The sequence below is a fragment of the Gracilinanus agilis genome, chromosome 2, assembly GCF_016433145.1.
Source record: "Gracilinanus agilis isolate LMUSP501 chromosome 2, AgileGrace, whole genome shotgun sequence".
In the NCBI taxonomy this organism is placed as follows: domain Eukaryota; kingdom Metazoa; phylum Chordata; class Mammalia; order Didelphimorphia; family Didelphidae; genus Gracilinanus; species Gracilinanus agilis.
Genome location: NC_058131.1, coordinates 264953075 through 264980245, shown reverse-complemented (window position 1 = coordinate 264980245; position 27171 = coordinate 264953075). Strand labels below are relative to the sequence as shown.

Here is a 27171-nt window from a genome sequence, read left to right as displayed (position 1 = left end):
AGTCATGAAGGAGAGAAGAGAGTGGCTAGTACAAGGGAAATGGCCTGGGAGAGAATTAAGGGGTCAAAGGATTAGAAGCCATAGTGAGAATAAAGGCTCCACACCCTATCTGGAGTCCACCCAACCAAGCAAAGGAGTGACTGGCCATCACCAGATATCTCAATCCATAGTGAACTTCATGAAGACTTCCTGGAGAAAGAAATACTGAGCCCCTGCTGTTCAAGAGTTGGGAATTGCCTTGGGCACATCTGATCCCTACATGTTTGCTTTGCTACCATTGCATTTTAATGGAAACTCTCCTCTTCCTACAGATTCCATAAATCTTTTCTGGAGAGTGTTTCCTATGCATTATAACTATTATTAAGTTGCAGAGATGGGTTTGGCACAAATCTGTGAATTTCAAATCCCAGTGTTTTTTCCTCTAGATTTCATTGAAATACTTTTTTGAAGGATGACATTGTTTCTCTGGTTTTATCCTGATTGGTAAGTATGTCTCTAGATTGCCAATCTATTTTGATTCTATGATTTTCCCTATGACTTTATTTAGGATATAGCCCACAATAGTATAGAAACAGAATATTGGAGTGAGGTAGTGATATAGAATATCTAAGAGAAGTAGAGGTGCTGGGGTGATCTGTGGGGAGGTCTCTAAATAATGATGATGTATGTAGACTAAATCAGAAGTTTATTGGGACCACGGGGTGATGGGCAGGGTTTGGGATAATAATAGAAAATTTTAGTACAGACTGTTAGTATTTTGCTGCAGAATAAAAGTTAAAAAATATTTTTTAAGGAAGAATGGATGAATATTTGCGAATCAATAACTTCTTGTAATACAACACTAAGACAAAACTGCTGCGCTCCTGTATCTTTAGCGGCTCCAAGGCATCGCCCCTTTAAGAAGAGGTCCCTTCCCTGGCTTCCATTCCCTCCCTTTCACTCCCCTCCCACCCACCCAGGCTGAGGAGCCCTGTAGCGGGACGGCTCTCCGCCCCCCCACCCCCACCCCCACCCCAGCAGCGGGAATAGGCGGAGCAGCTGTTATCTGGCTGCTGCCTCAGCTGGGGAGGCGGATAGGGGGCGGGGGCTCTGGGCGCTGGTGAGTCCGGCTAAGAGACCGGGGAAAGGCGACTCGGAGCCGGAGGCAAGTGGGCATGGTCCGGGGACCAACACACTGAGTCGGTGCTGGCGGCCAGCGACAGCGGCAGTAGCAGCGTATCAGAACTTGAGCCGAATCGAGCAGCCCTGTGCGCACCGGGACCATGGGATGCTGCACTGGCCGCTGCACGCTCATTTCTCTCTGCACTTTACAGCTGGTAAGTAGCCTTGTCCACTCTTCTTGAAGGAACCTTTGCTAGACAGAGAAGGGGAGTCAGGGCCCCCTGTTTCCAGAGTCTTCTAGAGAGGGCTCTCCGGTCCAAACTTTCGCTACCCCAGGGATTCAGCTCCGCGATCAGGGTGGTACCATAACCTAACTGCCTAAAAAGGGGAGGGGGCGAAAGGACAGGTGGTGATCAGGTTAAAGCGGTATCTGGGGACCCCGCCAGACGAACAAAAGCTCGGTCCCACCGGGCCAAACGGAATAAAGGGGAACCCCTTTGTTTAACGGATTGGTGGCCAGAGCTGAAGTGGGGGAAAATGCTCTCATCCTTTCCTCCCAGAAAGTAGGGGCTCTGGTCTGTTTGTCTGTCTATCCTGAAGGAAGGGGCCCTTCAGCTTTAAGGGAATTGGAGGTTTGAACTGGTGTCGGTGAGGTTTGGGCATTGTTGTTCGAGGGCCTCCTAACTTTGGACTTTCCGTTTTTATGTTAAGAAAAGTCCGATAAATAGCTCAACAAGTTCTGTGTTTTCTTTTGGCTTCAGTGTGAATAGGGGGTGTGTATCATTGATGGGGGCCATCTAAGCATATTGATAGTAGTCCATACATACTTAACACACAAATATACAAGTCCGAATTCATTATCGAGAGGGTCACCTTTTATTAGACATAATCGGATTTAGAAAACTGGAAGTGGACCTTAATTTCAATGTTCCCTTTCCTAAAAGACAACTGAGGCAAACCCATAAAGAAATGGGGGTCGTGCAAGTTCCCTTCGTTTTTCTGGATGTCTCTGTGCGTACTCGAATGTGTGAGTGTAATTAAGAGAGCAAAAGGGAAAGGGGTGGTGTTGAAAGTGATCCCTGTTTTGCGTCCCAGGATTTGTGAGCCCCGGTGTGCAGGAGAAACATACCACTTTAAAAGTAGCTAACATCTCAGAGCGAAGTAACTTGGACACATTGGTTGACTTAACGATTGTTTTCCCTCTACCTCATGAAACCTTTTTGTTCACCTCTGAAGTCTTCTGAGAGATCTTGTGGATGTAAAGCCTTTTAAAAGAAACTGAGTTTGATAGCTTAACCTCAGGGATGCCAATTTTCCAAAACTGAACTGGCTTGCACTTCTGTCTGCTGGTCTGTCTGCCCAGCACCAGGATAAACAAAGGTTTCCCTGTTTTGTGATTCTCTGTTGGGCTTGGCTTGTATCTGGTGTTTCCCTGGCTTATCAATTGCTAATAGACTGGGGCTTCTCCTGTCTTAAAAAGGAAATGTTCTCTCTTTGTTATTACAGGTTTTGCCTGGACGTTTGGTTGCTGCTAGGGCCATTGTTATTCTTCAAGCTTCAGACTGGAAAGATTTACCCCCCAAAAAGCAGCACATAGTTTTTCATGGAAATTCTGACCCATCTCTTAGCTTCTGTTTCTTGGAAGTTGTTTTTTGGAGTGTGGTGGGATTGAGTCAAAAAAATAGTTGAAGAAGATCCCAAAAACCCCTTCCAGCTCTAAATACTATGAAAAGGAGAGTGAACTAATACTTTTAAACTATTATTCATTTAATAAGCATTAAATGATGAAAGTTGATAGAGGGTTTATATGGAAGATGCTAGTTCCTTAGAGGATTCAAAGATGAGTAAGACGCAATGTTCCTGCCTTCACAAAGCTTACAGTCTAGTGGGGAAACTAGGATATACGCACATGGAAAACTAAATAGAAGTTTCAGAGTTAAATACAAGAGAGGTCATGAAATGGCAAGTAATGCCAGGTAAAAGGAAGAGAGAAATAGTGTTTTGAGCTCTAAGGAGGGAAGAGAACTTCATTCAGACTCAATTAGCTTCTAAAAATAGATTTTATTTTATAAGTCTCAAAACAATTTAATGCCAACATCAAATTGTAATTTCATTATCAAGCATTTACTGAAAGCCTACTAAGTGCAAAGCACTGTCCTGGAGGCTGTATGGAATACAAAGATGAACAAGATACCACCTCTGTTCTCAAAGAATATATAGCCTGGTAAGAGTGGGGTTACGTAAAGGTAAACCTCTACCTTCCACCAATTCCTCCACATACACACAGTTCTAATACAAAGCAGAATGTGGTTAAGTGCCACACAAAGGGGTACAAATTAAATACTTCTGTAATGACTTCTGTAATGCATAGTATAGGAAAGATTATTTTTAACTGGAGTAATCTATGAGGACACTGAAGGATGGATAGGATTTCAGTAGGGAAGACCATTCCAGTTGGAGGTAACAGCCAGAGCAAAGGCATGGAGATGGGGTGTGGGGGAAGGGTATTATTTAGGAAAGGCAAATTGCCCAGTTTCTTTTGGACTGTAGGCCTGGTGACTAGATGCAAGTCTCTCATCTTTAAAATGAGGGGGTTGGACTTGAAGATCTCCAAGATTCCTTCTACTTTTGAATCCCATGATATCTTGGAAGAAGATCTAGGTGGGTCTCGAATGCAAAGATAAGGAATTTGGATTTTATTTGGCATGCAAAATGGAAAAAAAGCTTTTTGGGGGGTGGTCTGGCACCCTTCACAGCCTGGTGTGAAGGACTGAGTGGGAGGATAAGGGTGGTTGTTTCAATAGTTTGGGCCTGATATAATAAAGATCTGACCTAAGGCAGTGGCAAAGAACTTAGTAACTGAATGTTTATTTATGAGGAAGGGAGAGTGAGAAAGATTGAGGAGTCAGAGATGTCTCTGATTTCTAATCAGCTGGTGAACAAGCATTTAAGTCTCTACTGTGTGCTAGGTGCTAGGGATTCCAGCCTAATTTGATGTTAACAAAAGAAAGGAAGTCTGGAAGAAAATTGTTTTGGGTGTTAGGAAAGCGGATTTGAAATCTAGGTTTGTTGAATTTACAGAGCAAGTTGGATATAAACATATAGGTATCCTTGAAGGCAGTTGGAAGAGCAGGACTCGGGTAGTGTAGTCCAAGTGAAGACTAGAGATACTGATTTGGGAGTCATCTATCTACCAAATCAATAAGTAATTGTGCAAAAGTAGGAACTAAAAATTGTGGCCTCAGGAATTTGACTCTTGGGGATATCTATTTTTAAAGTTGTCACAGTTACTGGCATTAATAATTTCAGAAAATTTTCAATGAGTTGAGAAAGAAACAATTCAAAGTAACTGAGGGTGTGACTTTTAATACACTGAATTGTTAATTGGTTGTGACCTCAGATTCTGTTCCCTTGGATTCACTCCTGTGTTACCTGCCCATGACAGTGGGCTGAGACCTTAGGATCCTGGCTATGGCTGAGTTGTTGTTTTCTGGCTAGGCAGTCAGAGCACTGAAAATGTATCAGGGCTGCCTTTGAATGGGCTATTGTTCTAACAGATAATTGCTGCCTGTCGGTTAAATTCACCAGTTCATCATCCTGCTTTGGGAAGGAGAAGAGGGCTCAACACCAACCACTGCTCTCAGGTCACTGGGATTTGATGTGGTGAAGGGAGGGGGATAAAAAGGAGAGGAGTTTACTTGACAACCGTGGGAGTTTTCTAGTTACCAAGATACAAGACAAAGACCCCCAAGCATTTCTTCTTGGGAGCCTCCTCTCCAAAGAATAGGGTGAACTTTGCCCATTCTGAAGCCAGGCTGGATGCTATGGACTTAGAAATTTCCCAGGATTCTTACTTCATTACAGTGATGAGGTAAGAAGCATAGTAGAGAAAATTTAAAAATTCATTCCTCATCTGGGACCAAAAATCTGGAAAAAAATCATATGTCCTTTGCATAAGCAGTTGCCAGCACCTTTGGGGATTACAATGCCTCTTTCTGTTAGGAGTTTCATTGCCTCATAAGCGTTAGCAATTCTCATTATCTTGTCGTGATCCATTGAGTGTATTGGCATCAAGAATAAAGACTTCCAGCCTCTCTCCCAGACCCTTACCAACCCCCCACAGTGGCTCTTTTTCCCAATAACATTAGCTCTAAACTTGGAGTATCTCCCTTCTGAAGTGTCTTGCTTGGGAGTCTTGGAGTTCTTTTTTAAACTTTTAGTCTTTTCATTTGTTACTTGCACCAAGTAAAAAAGCCCAACAGAAAGTGCCAAAGTGAAGAAAAATCGGGATGTAGACTTGTAAGCATTTTAGTAAAAACTGTTAATACAGCTCATTGCAGCAGTGGGCTCTCAGCTGTCAGAGCCTTCACTGTTATTTCCTGTATCAAATGACAGGTCGTATCATGTCCTGGCTTTTCCCTTATCTGTTCTAAAAGCTAGATGTCTTCTTCATTTGGGGAATGGAAGAGTTTTGAGAAACTCCCTGCAAAAGTGTAGGGGCTGAGTTTTTGTGTGGACACTAGGAATATAAGCCACAGAGTTGTCAGAGACAGTAAGTTATATTTAGAGCAGAAACAGGGTCAAAACCTGGACTACAGTAAAATCTAAGGGGTTATTGAGAAGCAGGGTCAAGGGTTCGGTTGAAATAGTTTTGGGATAGAGATAGGTAACAAGATGTCAGGTTTGTTAGAGTTCCCTAAATTTGCTATATTCAGATATTCCTAATGTAGACAGTTTTATGCATAATCCCTTTAGTTTTCTCTGAATTTCCTTTAGCTGAAAATTTCCTTCATCATCCTAATAATAATAGTTTTTCATCCTTCATTCTTCATTTCAAAAAGGAATCATGGGGTGATGTATTAACTTGCTCATGAATTAGATTTAAGTAAGGAAAAGTTACAGTCTTCAACCTCATTCTCCCCTCCACAGTCATTGAAATTCAGTGGCAAGACAAATGTTAGGACAACTGGTAATGACCCAATATAATAACAGTAGATTTTAAATAATGACCATTGGGGTGCAGCTAACCAGTATTTACATCTCCCTAAAACCTGATAGAAGTCAGTTATTTAAATTTAATTAGCCTTTGGTGGATGACCATTTCAAGAAAAGGTACTTTTGATGGCCAGCCCTATCTTTAATATGTATATGTAGAATTGATTTTCTTCAGTTTCACTCCTGGCTCTTCCAACATGAAAGTACATTAATCATGAGATTGAATATTCAGGCCCTTAATTAGTATATGTTGTTGATTCCATGCTGATCCATGTTGAACTTGGAAGCTTATATGGCCATTCAATACATGCTTTTTATCGTGAGAGTCCAAAGAAGAAAGGTCAGATCAACATAGTTCTCAGGGAGCCCAGAAAAGCCTTTGAATCTTGGCTTTGCCTTTTAGTACTTGGATGACTTTGGCTAACTCATCTCACTTCTCCACAATTAAGTGCTAAATAAACATATCCTAGGACAGCTAGGTGGCTCAGTGGATAGAGAGTCAGACCTGGAGACAGTAGGTATTGGGTTCAAATGTGGCCTCAGACACTTCCTAGCTGTGTGACCCTGGGCAAGTCACTTAACCCTCATTGCCTAGCCCTTACTGTCTTTGCTTTGGAACTGAAACTTAGTATGGATTCTGACTGAAAGAAAGAGTTTTAATTAAAAATAAATAAATTCATCCCTTTTGAGATGAGTGTTGGGAAGAGCACTAGAGTCTAGACTTTCATTGTGGCAGAGCAAGGAGAGACCTCAAGGTCCATGCTGGTCTATCGAAAGGCAAGCCGCAGCCCAAACCTTCATCTTCACCACACCAATGCTCCTTTGCACATTGTGCTCTTACTGACTCCATAGCATGTTCGAACTGACTTCCTATTGTTTTCTCACTGACTCTGTGACTCTTTTTTTCCACCACTGCTTCTGGCTCTTCATTGGTGGGGTGCAGAGTTAGGCTGGTCTGACATCTCTGTCTCTCATCCTTGTACCTTTGTCCTCACCTCTATCCCTTAGATGCCCTAGTTGTCGTCAATATTTAGCTCAAGGGTTACCTTCTATAGAAGGCTTTTGCTGATTCCCACAGTCGCTAACCTCCTCCCCTCCCCATAGTTCCCAATAATTACCTTGTTGTATATACTAAGTTGTATATACCTTTTGTACGTTTATTTTGTCTATACCTTGTACGTGTTGCCTCCCCTGAGAAGGTGGTGAGCTCCTTGAAGGAAAGGGCCTTTTCCTTTGCATTCCCAGTGCTTTGCACATAGTAGGGGCACTTATTAGTATTTACATATGGATTTATTCGACTTGAATGATCCCTGAATTCCCTTCCAGCTCCAGTGTTCTCAGATACTAGAAAAATGCTTGCTCTTCCCCACTTCACTGGGGAGGGAATCTGCCTCAACATGAGTCTGTTACTTACATCATACAAAACCTGGACTTGCTCATATAACCCACATGATATCAGTCTCTTTTTAACAATAAACTCAGGCTCCGTTCGTGTTTATTATTTATCTAGAACCCATAATGGAAAGCCCTAATGAGGTGGCTTCTAAATGTATGATTCCCCAAGGGGAGAGAGAGCCCTTATATATATGCATGGATCAGTTATTTGGCATTAAAGCTTGCAATAGAAAATAAGCTTTCTTTTTGGACTGAAACTGCCCGAGAGTGCTACTTAACAATACATATATTCAGCAGGGAGAGCTTCTTAAAAGCAGCCCGGATGGGGGGATGGGAATACAGTGATTCCAGCGGATTTCCCACATGAATTCATCTTCTTTCATCACCATCCCTATCCCCTGCCCCCAGCTGGGGTCCAATTGGCTGCCAAGATCTCATTTTGCTATCATGATTATTATCATTATTAACAATAATGCTATTTATGACTATTGTAAAAGAATTTTCCTGCTCCTCACAAATAATGGATTTGCTAATGGAGGAGGAGGGGGCCACTTAGCAAAGGCTTTCAGAGCCCCCTCCTCTACTTAATCGAAGGTAAGACAGTGAAATGTGCTTTGGAGAGAGGATGTGAGTAGCTGACCTTGGGCATGATGGAATGCAGTGTTGACCACTCTTCTACTACTACTGGACCAACACTTCTCTGGTTGTCATTTCTATTAGCTCAGCTGCTGAGTTGACCTGGACATGATTGGGGGTGGGGGGGCAAAGGGAGGTAGGTGGTAGATTTACAACTTGGATTCCAGAAAGCAATAGGATTATAACAGATTATAACTGTTTTGGTTTGGAAGGAAGGAAATGTTTATTTAGCACCTACTATATGCCAGGCACTTTTCTCTTTGTTTTACAAATATTATCTCATTTGATCTTCCCACAAGCCTGGGAGGTAGGAACCAATATTATCCCCATTTTTTTTTTTGAGAATTTTTTTTAAACCCTTACCTTCTTTCTTGGAGTCAATACTGTGTATTGGCAGAAGAGTGGTAAGGGCTAGGCAATGGGGGTTAAGTGACTTGCCCAGGGTCACACAGCAGAGAAGTGTCTGAGGCCAGATTTGAACCTAGGACCTCCCATCTCTAGGCCTGACTCTCAATCCACTGAGCCACCCAGCTGCCCCCTTATCCCCATTTTATAGTTGAGGAAACTGAGGCAGACAGAGATAAGATGACTTGCCCAGGGTCACATAGCTAGTAAGTATCTGAGGCCAAATTTGAACTCAGGTTTTTCTGACTCCAGTGCCCAGTGATTTATCCACTATGCCTGCCACCTAACTGCCTTTTAAGACTAGCAAAACAATAAGATAATAACTATGTTAAACTACACTAGGAATAAGGAAGCCCTGAGTTCAGCTTCTGACTCAAGATACTAGCAGTGTGATCCTAGGCAGGTTTATGTCTCTCAATTTCAGTTTCCTCATCTGCAAAGTGGGATAATGATAGCACTCACCTCCCAGTGTCGTGAGCATCAAATGAGATAACATTTGTAAAGCACTTGTGGAACTTTTTTGTTATTCTCTCATTTTTTTTTATTTGTGTCCAACTCTTTATAACTCCATTTGGGATTTATGGCGAAGATGGTGTAGTGATTTGACATTTCTTTTTCCAGTTCATTTTACAGATGAAGAAACTGAGACAAACAAAGGTTAAGCTACTTGCCCAGGGTCACTCAGCTAGTAAGTATCTGAGGCTGAATTTGAACTCAGAAGGATGAGTCTTCCCGACTCCAGGCCTAGCACTCTACCCTCTGTACCACCCAGCTGCTTTAAAGCACTATCTAAATTATAGTTTATTGTTAATTAAAAAAAAATACCTTTCCTCCAAAGAACTGGAGGGAGCAGAAGATAGCAGGGAAGTCTCAAGACTTTGTGCCATTGTCACTGATACAGGGTGTAGACCTTGTCCCAGAAACTGCTATTTTGGAGGGACGGATGGATAAATGGATAGTTAGGATAAGCCCTTCCTTATAAGCTAGGTACTGTGCTAAGCACAAATATTACAAATATTATTTCATTTGATGCTTGTTATATCAGCTTGTTCCATCAAATCCTGTTGTGTAATCTTACTATTACCCCCCAAATTCTAAGACTCTCTTAAGAAAAAACAACATTCAATTTAAGAATATTCTAGAATGCAAACTAATCTTTATTCCTTTTAATGAGACCTGAGCCATCCTGCTCTAACATAGGAGGTCCTTCCTGTAAGAGAATTAAAAACATGAAAATCTGCCCATACTGCTTAGATATGTAAGAAATAATTATATTGATCTCAAAAATATTTGATTTACAAATCATTTTGCTACAGTTAATCAAGGTGTTAATGATAATAATTTCGACTTCACCCATGGCATAATTGTTATTGTGTTATAGGGTATTTTGTAGGTGAAGAATCTGAGAAGCAGAGAAGTCAAAGGACTTACCTAAGGTCACTTAGCTTAATAAGCCTCAGAGCCAGGGTCCAGATAATGTAGCTGGATTTTGAGTGGAAAATATGGGTTCAAAGTCTGATTCTGCCTCCTACTACCAATATGACTTTAAGCAAGACATTATCTTTCAGGGTTCTGGTTTCCTCATTTGTAAAATGAAGAGACTGGGCTAGATAATCCAGGTCCCTGGATGAGCTAGAAGTCTATTATCCAAGCCCAGCACTCTCTCCAATGTTTACAGTGCCTCTATGCCTAATAGTGAATTTCCTTAGTATATATAAAATTATGTCTAATGTATGAAAGTAAATTTGCATGTATCTTTTATCAAGTATATACCCATTGTCTATAGTGAAGCCCACCTGCTCTCATGCATCTTCTTTACAGTGTTTGGTAGTGCACCTGGGTATTAGTGATCCATAATGTAATCTTCCTAGATTATTCTGTTTATCAAAAAGGATATTGGATAGGAGATATTGGTAGAAAACATAAAAGATGAATATTGGACCATCAGGTTTGTCATGCATTAAGAGATTCCTCTGCACCAGCCCTATGGATTAGCTTAGGTAAAAGAAAAAGAGAAAAACAGTTGTCTCATGAATTTGATTGACATAGATTGAAGATCTACATCAGTCTAGATTGTTTTTATCCCAGATTTGTCTAGTTGGGGCGACTTGGGCTTATTTATCGGGGTAATACTCTAGCACAGTGATGGGCAAACTTTTTAAAGAGGGGGCCAAAGGAAAGGAAATGCTCATCTGTCAGTGTGTTTCTAAGGCAACTCTTTAGAAGTTTCATCGTATTGTATCCTACTCGCTGTATTCATCAGTTTAGGAATAATGTCGTGCTGCCAGATAGAACATTTCAGGGGGCCGCATCTAGTCCACAGGCTGTAATTTGCGCATTACTGCTCTAGCATACAACTTCTTATACCTGCTGACCATCTAGTTTGCCCATAGCTCTGTACTGAAGACAAAATTGTCCCAGGTTGTCTGATCCTTGAGACAATATTGGAGAGCTCAGGAAACAGAAGCTACCTGTGTACGTGCCACAGCAAGAAGGAGTAAGAGCTACTCTTGTTGTTCAATCATTCTCAATTGGATCTGACTTTTTGTGACCCCATTTTGGGTTTTCTTGGCAAGGATATGGGAGTGACTTGCCATTTCCTTCTCCAGTTTATTTTCAGATTTAGAACTGAGGCCAATGGTTTTAAGTGATTTACCCATGGTCACAAATATAGTAAGAGTCTGAAGCAAGATTTGAACTTGGAAAGATGAGTCTTCTTGACTCCAGGATGGGCACTGTACTCCTGACTGTTCAAGAACTACTGGGGGACTCACATTTGCCTAGCTTTACATATCAGTGAATACACCCATAACCACAAGAGAACTAAATCTAAATCTGTAGTGCTTTTTGGTTTGTTTTGTTTTAATAATTTTCAGCAAACACAAAAAAGGATGCAAGGACACACGCTCTAAACAATTCTAGTCACCTGATTACTCAGTCACATTATTCCTAGCTTTGAGAGGCAAAGCATTACATATAGGCCTGGAAAATTACTCGTATTCAGTACTACCTATTATGTCTGAAGTCTAAGCAGAAGTAGGGTTTAAGGATAGTATTCAAGAAGGAAAGAGGAATTGTACCTTTTCTCCAGATCTTGTGGTAGGTGGAAGTGAAAACATTCAAAAAAGGGGGGAAATAGTGTGAACAAAAAAAACTAAATTGGTACTGAACATGGTGTATGGTGAACATTAGAGAGAAGGCTGGCCTGGCTAGAACAGACTGTTCATGTTCTGCAGAGACATGACTAGGATAGACAACTGAGGTTTTGCTGCAAGGTAGAAAATTGAGAGGATGCCAATAGCATCTTCCTAAGGTTACTTTCTCCCTTTCTTGACCCATCCTCAGCATCAAGGTCTCAACCAACAATGGGCTTCCTCCATCAACCAGCTTTTCTCTGTAGTGGCGGTATATTTTCTCTTTTCAATAGCTATACTTGTCAGTATAAATATTAGGGTGCCCTGAGATATGCTTCTATTTCCCACTGGCCACATCTCTGTCTTCTTTCCTCTCCTCCAGGAAGGATAATCCTCTTCATATTCCTATCCTTACCTGATACCCGACCCTGCCACTTCCCCTAGGTAAAATTATTGTAAATTATGACTCTGATTCTGGGGAGCAGTTGCACATGTTAGATTGGTAGCAGACTATGAAGGACTTTGAGTGCCAAGTTAAGGTGTCTGAACTTTAATATGTAGGTAATTGGGAGCCACTGGAATCCATTGGAGCAGGGAGGTGATATGATAAAAGTGTGTTTTTAGGAAAATTCTATTCAGGATGGATTGGGTTGGGCGGGGGAAGAAACAGGAAGCCAGTTAAATAATGCTATGTCAGTATTACTGTTGAGGCTTCTGCTTTGTTGGGTAATATAGAACAAGAAATGTGTAAGAAATATGAGATATGGCCCACCTCCCTTTGTGTGTGTGTGTGTGTGATGTCAAGGCTACAGCCCCTGCTGGGTACATTACATTACTTGATCCATGTCCACTCATGCTCCAGACCTTGAGATGGCAAATGACTTTCAAGAATTCTGCATCGATATCTGGACCAAACTTGATTGGAATTTTATTTACTTATTTTTGTTAAGTGACTACTCTATAATTTAGAGTCTTAGAAAATTGTCTGGGGTCACTAAGAAGTTAAGTGACTTGCTTAGGGCCCTATAGCCAGTATGTTTCAGAAATGGTATTTGAATTCAGGGCTTCATGACTGATAATGGTTTTTCATGCTATTTATCAAATTTAAATCTGTAGTAACCCCAAATTGAACAGCATCAAAACATGCACATGGATATACAAATATGCACCCATTTGTGCATGCACAGGTCTTTTTTTTTGTAGTATTTTTGTAATTTAAAACATTTTTGGTAGATATAAAATTTTTAACACTTACAGGGATCCAACGTTCAAACAAGGTTCCAAACCTCTGGGTTTGGAAGAATTAGAGCAGAGAACCATAGAATCTTAGAGGTTAAAGGGACTTTAGAGATTCTCTGATTGAAACCCCTCTTTTTACAGATTTTTACAGATTAACAGGAACCTGGAGAGGGGTAGCAGTTTGCCCAAGGTTGTAAGGCTCTAAATTCAGCCTTCATGAGCCCCAGGCCAGTGCTTTTCCTACCCCAATCATGAGATATAATAGAAGAATTCTCCACCTCAATTTCACTTGGGGTTTGTGCAGTATCTTTTGTAAATCCATTTCTTTCCCACTAACCCAGACAGAAATGACTTTGTCATTTCTACCCGGTTTCTAATTTAATCTGGGCCTTCATTCAGGGATCATGTACTGCCTGATGCTAACGCTATTGTTGAACCTTGTTCAGCCATTGAAGCAGTAGGTGAGAAGCCAATGTTGGCTGATAATCTTCCAGATGGGTAAAATAAATTACTTTGACCTCTCCTGCAAGCTTAGATCTTCCTGCCATAGTTTCTCTTGGTCATCAGGTTGCTGTCCTATATTCTAGTGCACCTGTGATATATACCTCTGCTTGGCCTTTCTCATAGCCATAAACTTGTCTGCTTAGCTCCTATATCAAACAAAATGGGGCCAAGAAAGCATCAACTTTTTAAATTTTGCTTTTGGACTCTCCATTTCTATCGACCTCTGAAGCAACAGCTTCCCTTTCAAACCAACTTCAAATATTGCAAAGCTGAGAGAAAGCCTGGCTTGCTTTAACACTCCTGCCTCTCCTTAGCCTCGTTTCCCAGACCTCCCCTGTGCATGCTTCGGTTTCCATCAATATTGGCTACTGGGGGAGCCTGGCAGAGCACCAGGGAGAAGCCAAATCTCATTCTGTGACCCTGGGAGAACACACCCAGAGACAAGTAGAGTGGGCTTTAGCATCTGTGTTTCTATTAAAAACAAGTCAGGTTGAGTCCTTTCTAACACACTAGAACCTGACACTCCCTGCCAACCCTTTGTTCTAGAATGCAAATACCAGACTTAACAGAGTTAGTGTCAGTCAAAGGGTAAAATGAAGGTCACAGTTCTTCCATTAAAAAAAAGATCTCTAATAGATGTTAAATCATCATAAGATTATGGAGTTAGAGCAGGAATTGACCTTAGAGGCCATTGAATTAGAACTTCCTAATCTTACAAATGAGGGAACTGAGGTTGTACAGCTGGTAACTGGGAAAGGATTTGAACCCAGTTTTTCCTTCACTCCACCTCCCCTTCACAGAGACCTACAAATCTATTTCAGTTTAATGAAATGTGAGCCTTGGCTTGGGGAAGACTATGAGTAAGGATGATACTTTCTGTTTTAGAATACTGCTTCTCCCTGTACCAGGCTCCTTAATCTCCAGAAGCATCCTCCATCAGGGGAATTATAACTCCATTTCCTTAGTGAGGTATGTGATCAGGCAGATGGAGATATCTGGATAGTCCCAATATCCTAGTCATGTGTTAAAATTGCTGTAATCCTAGTAAAAGTTTACTTGTTCATTCTCCCTTCCAGCTTGTGAGTTTTAATTAGTTGGTTTGTCGTGGGACTAATAACTTTGAAAACATCTGACAACCAAAGTGCCTTTGTGAGTTAGTCTTTTGGCTATGCTGGTATTTGGGCATAGGGGTCATTCCCCTGGTGACTGCTGCTGGACATCAAGACAGCTGCTTTAGAGTCAGAGCATCAGATACAGCTATGCTTCTGGGTAAAGAGATCTAAGTGCCAGATTTCATTATCAGATGAGGATGAAGACTTGATTTGATGTTATATTTTAAAATCCCTGCCTGCTCTGCCCCCACTCCCCACAACTTCTCTCACCCCTTTTACCTGCTCTCTAGGTGAATTAAAGATTTGTGATTGATGTATCAGCCTCCCTGCTCTGCTACCTAGTAAAGTGATATGGGAGCTATGGCCCCAAATGCCATCTGCCACCCATTAATGAAAATATAATGTGGGAATCAATGCACCAGCTTGCCTGTCACCTGCTTAAAGAAATCTCACACGGAGAGCTTTGGTGCCAGGTTTTCATTTTGTTTTGTTTTTTGACCAGGCTATGCTAGTAGCCAAATACACAGCTGCTCTCAGCTCCTAGCAAGTAAAGGTTAATAGACTTATTCTACTTGGCCTCAGAAGACAGAACTGGAGCTATGGGTAGAAATTAAAGAAAGGCAGACTTAGGCATTAGTGTAATGCTAAACTTTCTAATGGTATGGTGGAGTCAGCCCCATAGTCCAATAATCTAGCTTCAGAATCTGTCTCTGACTCTGGCCACCTGGATGACCTTGGGAAAGGATCTTAACCTTACTCAGTTTCCTCATTTGTAAAAAAGGGGTTCAATTAGTTGGCCTCTGAGGTTCCTTCTGGCACTCAATCAATGATTCTAATAAATTAGAGCTACTTAAAAGTGGAATGGGCTGTCAGAAGTGGTGGTGTGTTCCCTCTCACTTATGGTGACAAGTAAATCTAAATCTATGATCTTATGATAATTTAACATCTGTTGGAGAACTTTAAAAAAAAAAAGGAAGAACCATGACTTTAATTCTACCCTTTGATTGACAATAACTTCATTAAAACTTGTTTAAATTAACGACCGATCTGAATTACAAACTATTTTCAAAGAAATACAGTATTCTTTTATTTTTTTAAACTTTTACCTTCTATCTTAGAATTGATATTAAGTAACAGTTTTAAGGTAGAAGAGTAGTAAGGGCTAGACGATTAGAGTTAAGTAACTTGCCCAGGCTCATATAGCTAGGAAGGTAATCTGAGGTCAGATTTGAACCCAGGCTATCTGGTTGCCCCTTATTTTCAAGCATGAATGGGCTAATAAATTTAATTGTAGGTTCAGAGGGACTCTAATGTCCAGATAAGTAAGATTTATTATTAGGATATTATTTTATGCAATTGAATACTACTAACAGTCATTTAAAGAATTTTAAAATAGCATTTTTTATTTCTAGTAGTAATAGTGATAGTTTACATTTACATTTACCCAGTCTTCCACTTGTTAGGGATGTTCTAGAGCAGTGATTCCCAAAGTGGGTGCTACTGCCCCCTAGTGGGTGCTGCAGCAATCCAGGAGAGTGGTGATAGCCACAGGTGCATTCCTCTTTCCTATTAATTGCTATTAAAATTTTAAAAATTTTAATTTCTAGGGGGCTAAGTAATATTTTTTCTGGAAAGGGGGTGGTACGCCAAAAAAGTTTGGGAACCACTGTTCTAAAGGAATTCTTGTTCAGGGGTACCTTGGAAGTTCCTTCCCACTTTGAAAATTTTAATATTCAGTGATGGAGAAATAAACACTTCCTGTTCTTCCCTTCCCACCTTAGACTGTTCTTGTAATTGGCACTTTCCATCCCCTAAATCCTTCATTTAGTTAGAAGCTAGTTGCCCTAGCTGGGAAGTATCCCTCAGGTTGCTGAAAACAAACAAACAAAAAAACCCCTTTATTCTGTGACTTTAGATCATGCTCTCTGTGCTGGATGAGAAAAGGCCCCATCTGCAGTAATTTCCAAGGCTGGCTGAGTTGGTATAGTCTTCCCTACCCCCTGCATGTCTCAGACTCAGCCAGCTATCCAGCCTGAGAGACATCTTCCCAGGGCTGGAGGGAGGATTGGGTGTGTCCAACTATAGAGCTGTCTTCTAACAACTGGGACTAGAAGCATGGGAAAGAAGGGTAGCTGGGGATTCTGTTCAATTCAGCAAATATTTATTGAGCATGCCTGCTGTGTGGAAAGTTCTATGCTAGGCACTGTGGGGGATACAAAGACAAATACGATACTGCCTTCAAGGAGTTAGAGGCATTCTCTGATTTACATGCAAATTTTAGTCTAGCCTGATTCATTCAGACTAATTAGAGTAAGACTTTAGTGACAGGTCTGAATGGCAAACTATTTTCAAAGAAATGCAGCATTATTTACAAGTAGGCTTGGGCTAATAAAGTTGTCTAATTATAGCTTTTGTTGGACTTTGATGTCCAGATAAGTAGGATTTATTATTAGGATATTATTTTATGCAACTGGATGCTACTACTGTAGTCATTTAAAAGACTTGAAAATAGCTTGGTTTATTTTTTTTTAGCAATTATAATGATAGTTTGCATTTACATGTATATAGCAACAAGTTCTCTCTTCCCATAATCCTGTGAGTTAAGCAGTACTGATATAAGCATTTTTCATTATACAGATGGGGAAACTGAGGCTCAGCCATGGGGGGGGGCACCTCCCCCCACCCACCTCCATACACACTCTTATTTATACTATTGGCTTTTTCAGAAGACTGATCTCCTTAAGAATAGGGACTGCTTTTTGCCTTTCTTAGTATCCCAAGTGCTAACGCAATGACTTGTTTGCAGTAGGTACTCAGTAATTGTTCTCTTAGAAAAATTTGGTAGAAGAAAGGCTCTGGAACATTGAAAGCAATGATGATAATTTTTTAAAAAATGAGTTCCTTGTTGGGGAGAGGACAGAAAGTAGAATTATCTTCTAGGATATCTATTATTACTGTAGTATCAATAAGTATTAAATACTTATTAGTGATAGTCACTCTGGGATACAAGGACCAAGAATGAAAGAATCCTTTCTTGCAAAGAGCTTACACTCTTATGTATGATGCTTTGAAGTGCCACTATGTCAGTTTTGTAAGCTGTTATCAATCCTATTTTACAAGTGAAGAAACTAACCCTCAAGATTAACTGTCTTGCCAGGGGTCACAAGAACAGTCAGCAATTGGTTGCTGTCATTGGAGAAATGTTCACTCCATTTCACTATATCACCCCCATCATGCAGAGGAATGTAAGATGATGGACCTGAGCTATCTCCTTCGGACACCATTGTCCCATTGGGATAACTTAAGAGGAAATCTTTTCCATTGTGCAGAAAGGAAATAGGGAAGCATGATGTATAGAGTAGGTTTATTGAGCCCCAGAGAATTTAAAAAATATTGACTGGAGCCTTGTAGAGAGAGTTGCCTCTGGTATGTACTTCCTCTGGGGGAGAGTAGTCTCTTGGTGATTAGTAGTTTATCACTGCCCATTGGGAGCAGAGCCTAGCAATTATCTATTGCACAATTCTGAGATCTCAGGTCTTATCACCAAAGTGGAGGATCAGACTGGAGCCCAGCAGGCAATAAAATGAATATCTACCTGTCATGCTGGGACACATTTTCCATAAGATCTTGCTCTTATATGGTAGGTCAGATTCCAGAATGATGATTAAATGAGGAGGCCTGGGATATGTGGATGGAGACTTGCAGCCAGCCCTATTCAATAGGTGAGGCTAAAAGGGCAGCTTCCCAGGATGAAATCATGCATTAAGAGTGCTAGAGATGGAAGAATCCTTAGAGAGAATCTCGCCCAAATTCCCCATTTTATATATGGAGAGCCTGAGTCCTAATTCTCTGTTCCATGAGCCCTTCTATCTGGGCCAGTAAAAATTTCATAACAAGAGAAAACTATCTCAGACCCTATCTCATGTCCCAGGAACATGACTCTACCTATTGCCTTACAAAATGCAGTGACAGCTCTGTCTATTCCTTTATAAGCTGCAATCACATCAATATCAAGAGTTCTATGGTCATCAGCAGTAATAACTTGTATATCAACCATCAGAGACATTTTACTTGCCAGTTTGTCTGCCTCTCAGCCTCCTGCAGAAAGAACGCCTTTCTGGACATTGAGTGGTTTCACACTTTACATCTCTTCTAGGGACACTAACTTTTGTGCCATTCTTTCAGAGGACACTCTAATCTCTAGCTCTGGGCTTTTTTCACTGCCTGTCCTCCATGCTTAATACAATCTTCCCTCCTCCCCTTTACCTACTTACTTCCTTTATAACTCAGCACAAATCCTACCTTTAGCATTAGGCCTTTCCTGGTTGCAACACATTGGGATATAGTAGAAAAGATACTGGAAATAACTTTGAAAAGAAATGTTTAAGGAAGGAGTGGGATATGCTTCTTCCCTATCCTGCACTCCCATTCAGTTCATGTAATCATAAAGTGTTGAGGTTAGCCATATCCAATGTTTCTTCCTAAATATATCGGCATAACAGTTTAAAAAATCAAGCATTGGATTCAGTCAGTGGACCTGTATTAGAATCCTAGTTTAGTTTGTCTACCTGTGTGACAGTAAGCAAATTCTCTATGTATTAGGGGTCTTAGTTTCTTCCTCTCTCTAGTGAGGGAGTTGGACTATATAATCTCTAAAGGCCCTACCTGCTGCAAATTTCAAATATGGTATATATATCTCCTCCAACCTGGTAAATGAAAGTGCTCTTCCTAAGGTAGAAAGGGAACTGTTCTTAGAGTCTTACAACTGGGTTATAGTTCCAGGTCCACCATTTATCTGCTCTGTGACATTAGGCAAGTAAGTTACTTTACCACTATGGATCTATGTTTCCGTATCTCAAAATTAGAGATTAGACTAGACAGTTGATAATAATTGGGAAATCTATTAGATCAGGGGCTCTTAAACTGGGGTCAGTGAATTTGTTTTTTAATTCATTTTGATAGCTGTATTTCAGCGGAATTAGTTTCCTTTGTAATCCTATATATTTTATTTTATGCATCAAAAATATTATTTTGAGACAGAATCCATAGACCTCACCAGAATGTCAAACGTATTTATTCATGAGACAAAAAAAGGTTAAGGAAGCTTGGAATACAGAGTCTTTTTAAACTAATTTTTCAGTGAATATGTATTTTCTTTCCCTCCCTTCTTTCTCCCTTAAAAAAAAAAAGACCAAAAAAAAAAAAAACCCTTTACAACAAATATGCATAATCAAAGAAAATAGATTACCACATTGACCATGTCCAGAAATGTATATCTCATTCTGCAAACTAAGTCCATCACTTCTCTGTCTTCATCAGTTCTTTGGAATCATGGTTGCTGGAAAGAAGTAAAGACTATCCAATCTTAGACCCTTTCCTTCCAGCTCTGAAGTTAAAAGATTTGCATATTCTACCTAGGTAGAATAGACTTCATAGAGCTGGAAGGAAAGGGCCCAAGACCAGGTAAATATCTACTACTTAGAATTTCCAGGAATAACTTTGACCACACTTTAAAGGAACTATCCAAGACTTATTTTATTTCCATTTTCTCTTCTTGGAGAATGGTCAAGGAGGGGCAGAACAAAAATGGTTGATAAAATATTGAATTAGAAGACAAATGAGATGGTAAGAATAAATCTTTTAGTGATTTCAGGCCCAAACAAATGACATACAAAAGCACTAGAAGAAATTGTAAATATAAATGCAAGGTCACTATTGGTAACCAGTGAAAAATCATGGAAAATAAGGAAAGTACAGAAGAACCCATACTGCAAGCTCAATATGACTCAATAAGTGTGATAATGGTAGCCAGGAAAACTAATGCAATTAGTGCATTGAGAGAGAAGCCTAGTGTTCTCAGACACTTCCCAGCTGTGTGACCTTGGGCAAATCACTTGACCCCCATTGCCCACCCTTACCACTCTTCCACCAAGGAGCCAATACACAGAAGTTAAGGGTTTGGGGAAAAAAAAAAGACAGAGAGAGAAGCCTAGTGTCCAGTCCTAAGAAGGTGATAGTCCTTCTCTATGGTGCCCTGGTCAGTACATTTGTAGTATTGTTTCCAATGGTACATTTTAGAAATTATTGATGAGCATTTTTTGTTTAGCTTTGCTTTTTAACTTTAGCTAGTCTTCAAGGAGGTAGTGGATAGAGAGCTGACCTCAGAGTTTAGGATTCTAGCCTCTCCTTACATATTGACTTTGTGGTCCTGAGAAAATTATTAAATCTCTTATTGCCTGCTCAATGCAACTCTTTAAAGCTAAAAGTTGTAGAGTAAGTGCAGATAGGCATTGGTGTAAGGAATTTCTTCATTAGAAGTTGCATATACCAATGAAATCACAAGTCTGGTTTAAAAAAAAAAAAAGCTAGAGGGAGTCCAAAGGAATGTAACCACAGCCTTGAGCTCATGCCATATGACAGCTAGTTGAAGGAATTGGGAGTGTTTAGACTAGATAAGAGAAAACTTCAAGGATAAGCTCAAATGAAGCTATGGAAGATGATTCCCAGATTGATATATTCAGCCCAAACCTCTCCTTATTTCTAGTCCTGAATCACCAATTGTCTATTGTACAATTCCAATTGCATGTCACCTCAAGCTGAATAGATCAAAACAGAATTCATCACTTCAGTCTTCCTCTCCCCACCTATACCCCCAAATCTATCCCAACTCCTAACTTCCTTAATTCTGTTGTCTGTACCTCCATTCTTCCAAATACAAGTAGCCCCACTTTATCCACATTTTCAGTTTTTGCAGTTTTATTTATCCACAGTCATTCCAGGAGAATAGGGGCAGGAAGAGGGCTGTGGGAGTATGAGGGATGGGGCTGGCACATGATTCAAGGATACATAGAGTCCAGGACCATACAGATGGAAGATAGGCAGGCAGATGGGTGGGTGGAGAGGGGCAAAGGTCTCTGTGTAGGACTTGTGCCAGAAGCAGCAGAGAAGTCTATATCAGTTCCTCTGCTTTCACATGGAGGGCTTTTTTTTTTTAAGGGCATTTTTTTATGGGACAATGGGAGGCTTGGGTGCTGAGCAGAAGGACGGGAACAGGGAGTGAGTATACAGTACTATACAGTAAAGTTAACATAGATGTTAAAAGTTAAAGGGAAGTTGCAGCTAGATACCACAGTAGATGGAGAGCCAAGCCTAGCAGTCAGAGGACTTGGGTTGAAATCCAGCCTCGGATACTTTCTTGCCCTGTGAGCCTAGACAAGTCATTTAACCCTGATTGCCTAACCCTTGTTTCTGTTTTAGAATTCATACTAAGATAAGGGTTCTAAAAAAGTTAAAGTGAGGACTATGGCCCATGGTTTTATGGGTCTTAGAATGTATCCCTACTGGATAAGGAGAACTTCTATCTAGTACTAAATAATAATGTACAATATACTTTATTATTACTGCATTTAATATTGGCAATATCGTACTGTGCATTTATCAATTAAGCTTTATAATATGTATGCATATACAAGAAAATCATGTCATGTATATATATATATATGGGGTCAGCAGGTATTTGTTTATATCTGTGGTTTTAGTCATCCACAATAGGTCTTAGAATATATTCTTGTGGATACAGGGACCCTACTGTGCCCAAATTCATGTTCTTGGAGTCATCTTTGACTTCCCACTTATCACCACCCCTTGTCTAATCAATTGTTGAATATAGTCTATTCTATCTTTAAAGTCTCACATCTGCCCCATTCACACAGTCACTCTTTGAGCTCAGACCCTCAGCACCTTTCACCAGGACTTTTGCAATAGCCAAATAATTGGACTCCTTGACTACTTCCTTCCCTGAGTAGCACTTATATAGTGCTTTAATATTTGTAAAGCATTTTACATATGGTATCACATTTGAACCTCACAGTCACCCTGTGAGATAGATGCTATTATTATCATCTTCAATTTATAGATGAGGAAACTGAGGTTCAGTAATTTGCCCAAAGCTATACATAGGTAGTTAAATGGCAGAACCATGATTTGGACCTAGGTTTCCTGATTCCAAATCCAGTAGTCTTTGCTACACCAAAGTGCCTCATCTCACAAGAAAGTGAGAAACCCAGTGCTATACCTGAAAGAAAAACTGGCCACAAACAAGAAAGTGCTTCCCTACCCAAACTAAGGGCAATGCAGCCCAATACAAGGTTGAGCCTATTATTTAGAACAATTGTTGCTATTAGCTGTGGGGTGGGTCAAGGGGAGTGGGGAAGAGAGAGAGAGAGAGACAGAGACAGAGACAGAGACAGACAGAGAGAGAGAGAGAGAGAGAGAGAGAGAGAGAGAGAGAGAGAGAGAGAGAGGGAGAGAGGGAGAGCGCTTATTCTGTAACCAACACAGCAAGCTGGAGCCAGACTCCTGTTGTGCCATCATCTGCCATCCTGTCCAATTGCATTAAGCTGATATTTTGATAAATAATGCAATTTGCTTAATTGGGCTGACACCCACCTCCCTCTCTCTTGTTCCAACCTATCACCCCTTTCCCATGCTCTTCACCCCCCCAGTTTCCACAAGATAACAATGACCTGGTCTGAGATTCAGGTTCCTAGTAAAAGGGTCTTTCATTTATCCTCACCCACAGATTGACTATTGGCCTCTTTGCTCAGTAACTTCTCTTCTCATCATACTTGAATCCATTCATCTATAGAATTACATTTTGTATTTAAGATGTCATATGAGTTAAACCTGAAAGTGACCTCTGAGGTCATTTAGTCCAACACACTCATTTTGTAGAGGTAGAAATGGTGGGTCAATAATGTTATATAGTAAATAATGTACTCAAGTTAACTCCATCAGCAGGGCAAGTTTTTTAATCCAGGATCTCTGACTACAAATCCTGTGCCCTTTTATTTATGCTGAACTGCCTTATCCATAGTATGTTGCTGTAGCCTTTCCATGAGGGAACATGACTTCCCTGAGGCACATTCAACAGAATTAGTTCTTAGAATTTTAGTCAGAAGGGATATCAATTCCTTCTCCCCCTCCCCCATTCATTTATATGAGGCAATGTGGATAGAAATTTGCCTTGAAATCATGAAGACCTGGGTTCAATTCTCACCTCTGGCACATCTGGGCTGTGATCCTAATTAGATGACTTGACCTCTTACTGTTTGGAGACTCTTGAGTTGCAAAGAAGGTACAAACCAACATGGGTAGAGGAAGTTTGTCATTTGGGAATTACCTATACCAATATAATCACAAGTTCAATTCCTGTTTCTTTCCATTATATAGTTTCTAGAATACCACTTCCATGAAATAAAGTGCCTTGTCCAAGGTTATACATCTACTTAGTGGCAGAGCTGAGTTTCGAATGTAGATATTCTGACTCCTAGTCCTATATTTAAATATGTACTACTGTCATTTAGGGGGTGGGATCATAGCTGTAGTTAGCTATAGAGGACAAAATGCTCCTCCTAGAGTTAGCAAGACTTAGATTCACATTCAGATCCTGACCAATTGTGTGACTATGAGCAAGTTGCTTAACCTCCCTGAACCTCATCTTAAAACAGGGGTGATAATACGTATAGGACTGGCCTTACATGGCTATTAGGAGAGAGAGAGAGAGAGAGAAAGAGAGAGAGAGAGAGAGAGACAGAGAGAGAGAGAGAGAGAGAGAGAGAGAGAGACAGAGAGAGAGAGACAGAGAGAGACAGAGAGAGAGACAGAGAGAGAGAGACAGAGAGAGAGAGAGAAAGTTGACATTTATGTAGTACTTCCAAAATTATAACTACTGATAAAGATTTTGAACTGGAAGGTACCTTAGACGAATTCTAGTCTATCCCTTCCCCACTTTTTTTGAATTAAAAAAAAAAAGATCTCTTTTACTTATCCAACAAAAAAAATTAGATATATGTACCCAAATTTAAACATTTGAGGCATAATCCATCCTACTATCCATTCTATCAGTTCCTACATTAAAGCTTAGCCTTAATATAAAAACTTAAAATGGTATTAGGATTCTTGAGTAAGGAAGAAATAAAGGGAAAAATTAAAAATAATCTGCAATGAACTAAGAATACTTGAAAGCTGAACCCAGGTTTATACCATATTTTCAAAAAATTCTGCATGTTGATGGCATTAGATCATCACCATTATTAAGCTATATAAACAATAAAGCAATTAGGTTTAGATATATTTAGATGAGGAAATTAAAGCTCAGAACAGCTAAATAAATCGACAGTTTTAGAGATTAGCCAGCAGGCATTTATTAATTTCTTGCTCTGTACCAAGCTTGGTGGCCTAGTGAGTAGAGGATTGAGGCTGGAGTCAGAAAGACCTGAGTTTGTAGCCATCCTCAGACTTATTAGTTGTGTCCCCCTGGGCAAGTCACCCTGTCTGCCTCAGTTCTTGATATGTAAAATGAGCTGGAGAAGGAAATGGCAAACTGTTTTAGTATCTTTGCGAAGAAAACCCCAAATGGGATGGTAAAGAGTCAGACACCACTGAAAAACAACACGTACTGATGTTAGTAGAGTTACCACGAAAGGTAAAAACAGTTCCTACCTTCCAGAAGCTTATATTCCAGTAGGGGAGAGAATATGTATATAGCTAGGTACATACAAGACATACAAGTAGATGGAAGGTAATGTCAGAGGAGAAGCAACAGTGGTGACTGGGAAAGACTTCCTACAAAAAGTAAGATTTAGCTAAGTCTTGAGGGAAACCAGGGAAACTAAGAGGAAGCAGTGAAGTGGGAGACCATTCTCCATGTATGAGGGACAGCCAGAAAAAAGTCAGAGATGGGAGATAAGTATGTGCAAGGAACCACAAGTAGACCAATGTGGCTGGGTTTTTGAGTACATGGAAGAAGATCAAGTATAAAAGGACTAGAAGGGTAAAAAGAGGCTAAGCTGTGAAGGATTATAAATGCCAGAATGCTTTGTATTTGATCTTGGACACAACAGGGAGCTATTATAGTCTATTGATTGGGGGGATTACATAATCAGACTTGTAGCTTTAGAAAACTACATTTTCAGCTGAGAGTAGGATGGGTTAGAGTTTAGAGAGACTTGAAGCAGGGAGATCTGCAGATTATAGAAGTTAAGGAACTGAAATTAGGAAAGAGAGAGATGAGAAAGTAGGAAAACAAATGGATAATAAGGACAATTGGTTAGAGAATTCAAGTTCTCTGACTTCAAGTCCAGAATTTTTCATTCATGTCATATTATCTCCAAGTTTTCTGGGGAATATCAAAAGAAGAGAATTCACAGTTCTTGCCCTTGGGGAGCTTACAGGTAATTTGAGGAGGGTGGTGATGGAAAGGACATGTGCAATTAAAAATTTAATTGACAGTACAAAGTAGCAGATGATTCAGTACCTAACTAGATAAGAGTGAATGTCACAGGAATGATTAATAGTAAACTATGAAAGGCTAATTAATAAGTTCCCCAAACTTTGCTCATCGGAGAAATGGATGACATAACTCCTGTGAGAGGTACCATAGCAAGGACCTTTCTGGGTCTGGAGATGCTGATATAGATGCTTTTTTACCTTCCCGTTGAGACAGAGGACCTCCAAATAGTGGACCTCTCTGGTGTTAACATTTGATTCATGGCTGAGTATAAGCTGAGACAGGAATTCTGTGGTGGCAAATTGCTAGTTTCTTCCAAATTCAATATATGCTTAAGATCCTTCTATGGGTAAATCATTCTTTATTTTCCTCTTCCTTTCCTTTTTGTCGCTTATTTATCTGGGCCAGATGTTCTCATTTGGGCTCTTAAAGATACAGAAGGTCCAGAGCATGACAGGCTGGTAGTTACCATGATTTATTCCCACTCATGGGCCTTTCATGATTTCTGTTCACCATTGTCCAGGGTGCCCTTTGCTATAGCTGTCTCCATCTGTCTTCATCTATCATATTGAACCTTGGTATTGGTGATTCATCCTTCTCTGCCTACATTCTCCCTTAGGCAACAAGTGCCTGATTCTTTACCAGTAGTAGTACTAGGAAAGCATTTGTGTTTATACCTATTAAAATATATACTCGACTTCTCCGGACTACAAGATCAGCTTAAACTCTTGTCTAATTATCATCTGGAAAAGCCACTAAGCAAGAGGCTAAGGTTGAAAAGTTTTCACCCAAATCAGGACAAGTGACTTATGTTCACTGACACAGGTACGACTGCTCTGCAGAGACAGGGGAAAGAAGGAACCTTTGTAGTAATCTCTATACATGGATCATTAATTTTATTTGACTTTTCTTTCTTTCTTTCTTGAAAGTCAGGTCCTTTCCTGGTTCTTGGGCCAAAGGAGGACTTTGAGATGATGTGTACAAACAGGAAAGGGAATGAAAGAATTGGGTAAAAAGAGCAAGGCAGAAGGGCTGCTTCTGTGAATGGTGTAACACTCATAGAACGGTAAATCAGAGGATGAGTTGGTTGGAAGCCAGAAACATGCACAAAGAAAACACAAGGAGATTGCTGCCAAGAAGTGGCCAGTAATGAAGACAGGCAATCAGGAAGAACTGTGCATTGTGGCAAGACAGAGGGGCAGTGTTAGGGAGGTGGAGACTCTTGGACAAATTAATAATAGCTGACATTTATGTGTCTCTAAATTATATGCACTCTAAAGTTTACAAAGCGCTTTACATACATTTCCTTGTTTGATTCTCACTACAATCCGGTAGGACAACAGATGAATAAATGAATGAA

General features: G+C 40.3%; 1 protein-coding gene across 1 annotated transcript in view; it reads left to right on the top strand.

Annotated features, from left to right (window-relative positions):
• The first annotated feature begins 1252 nt into the window (after positions 1-1252).
• The window catches only part of NKAIN4 (sodium/potassium transporting ATPase interacting 4), a 120164-nt gene continuing 94245 nt past the window's right edge, over positions 1253-27171 (top strand). Inside the window, exon 1 of the mRNA XM_044661166.1 lies at positions 1253-1316. Coding sequence (XP_044517101.1) covers positions 1263-1316 — 54 coding nt within the window. The 5' untranslated portion in view covers positions 1253-1262. The remainder of the gene's footprint in view (positions 1317-27171) is intronic.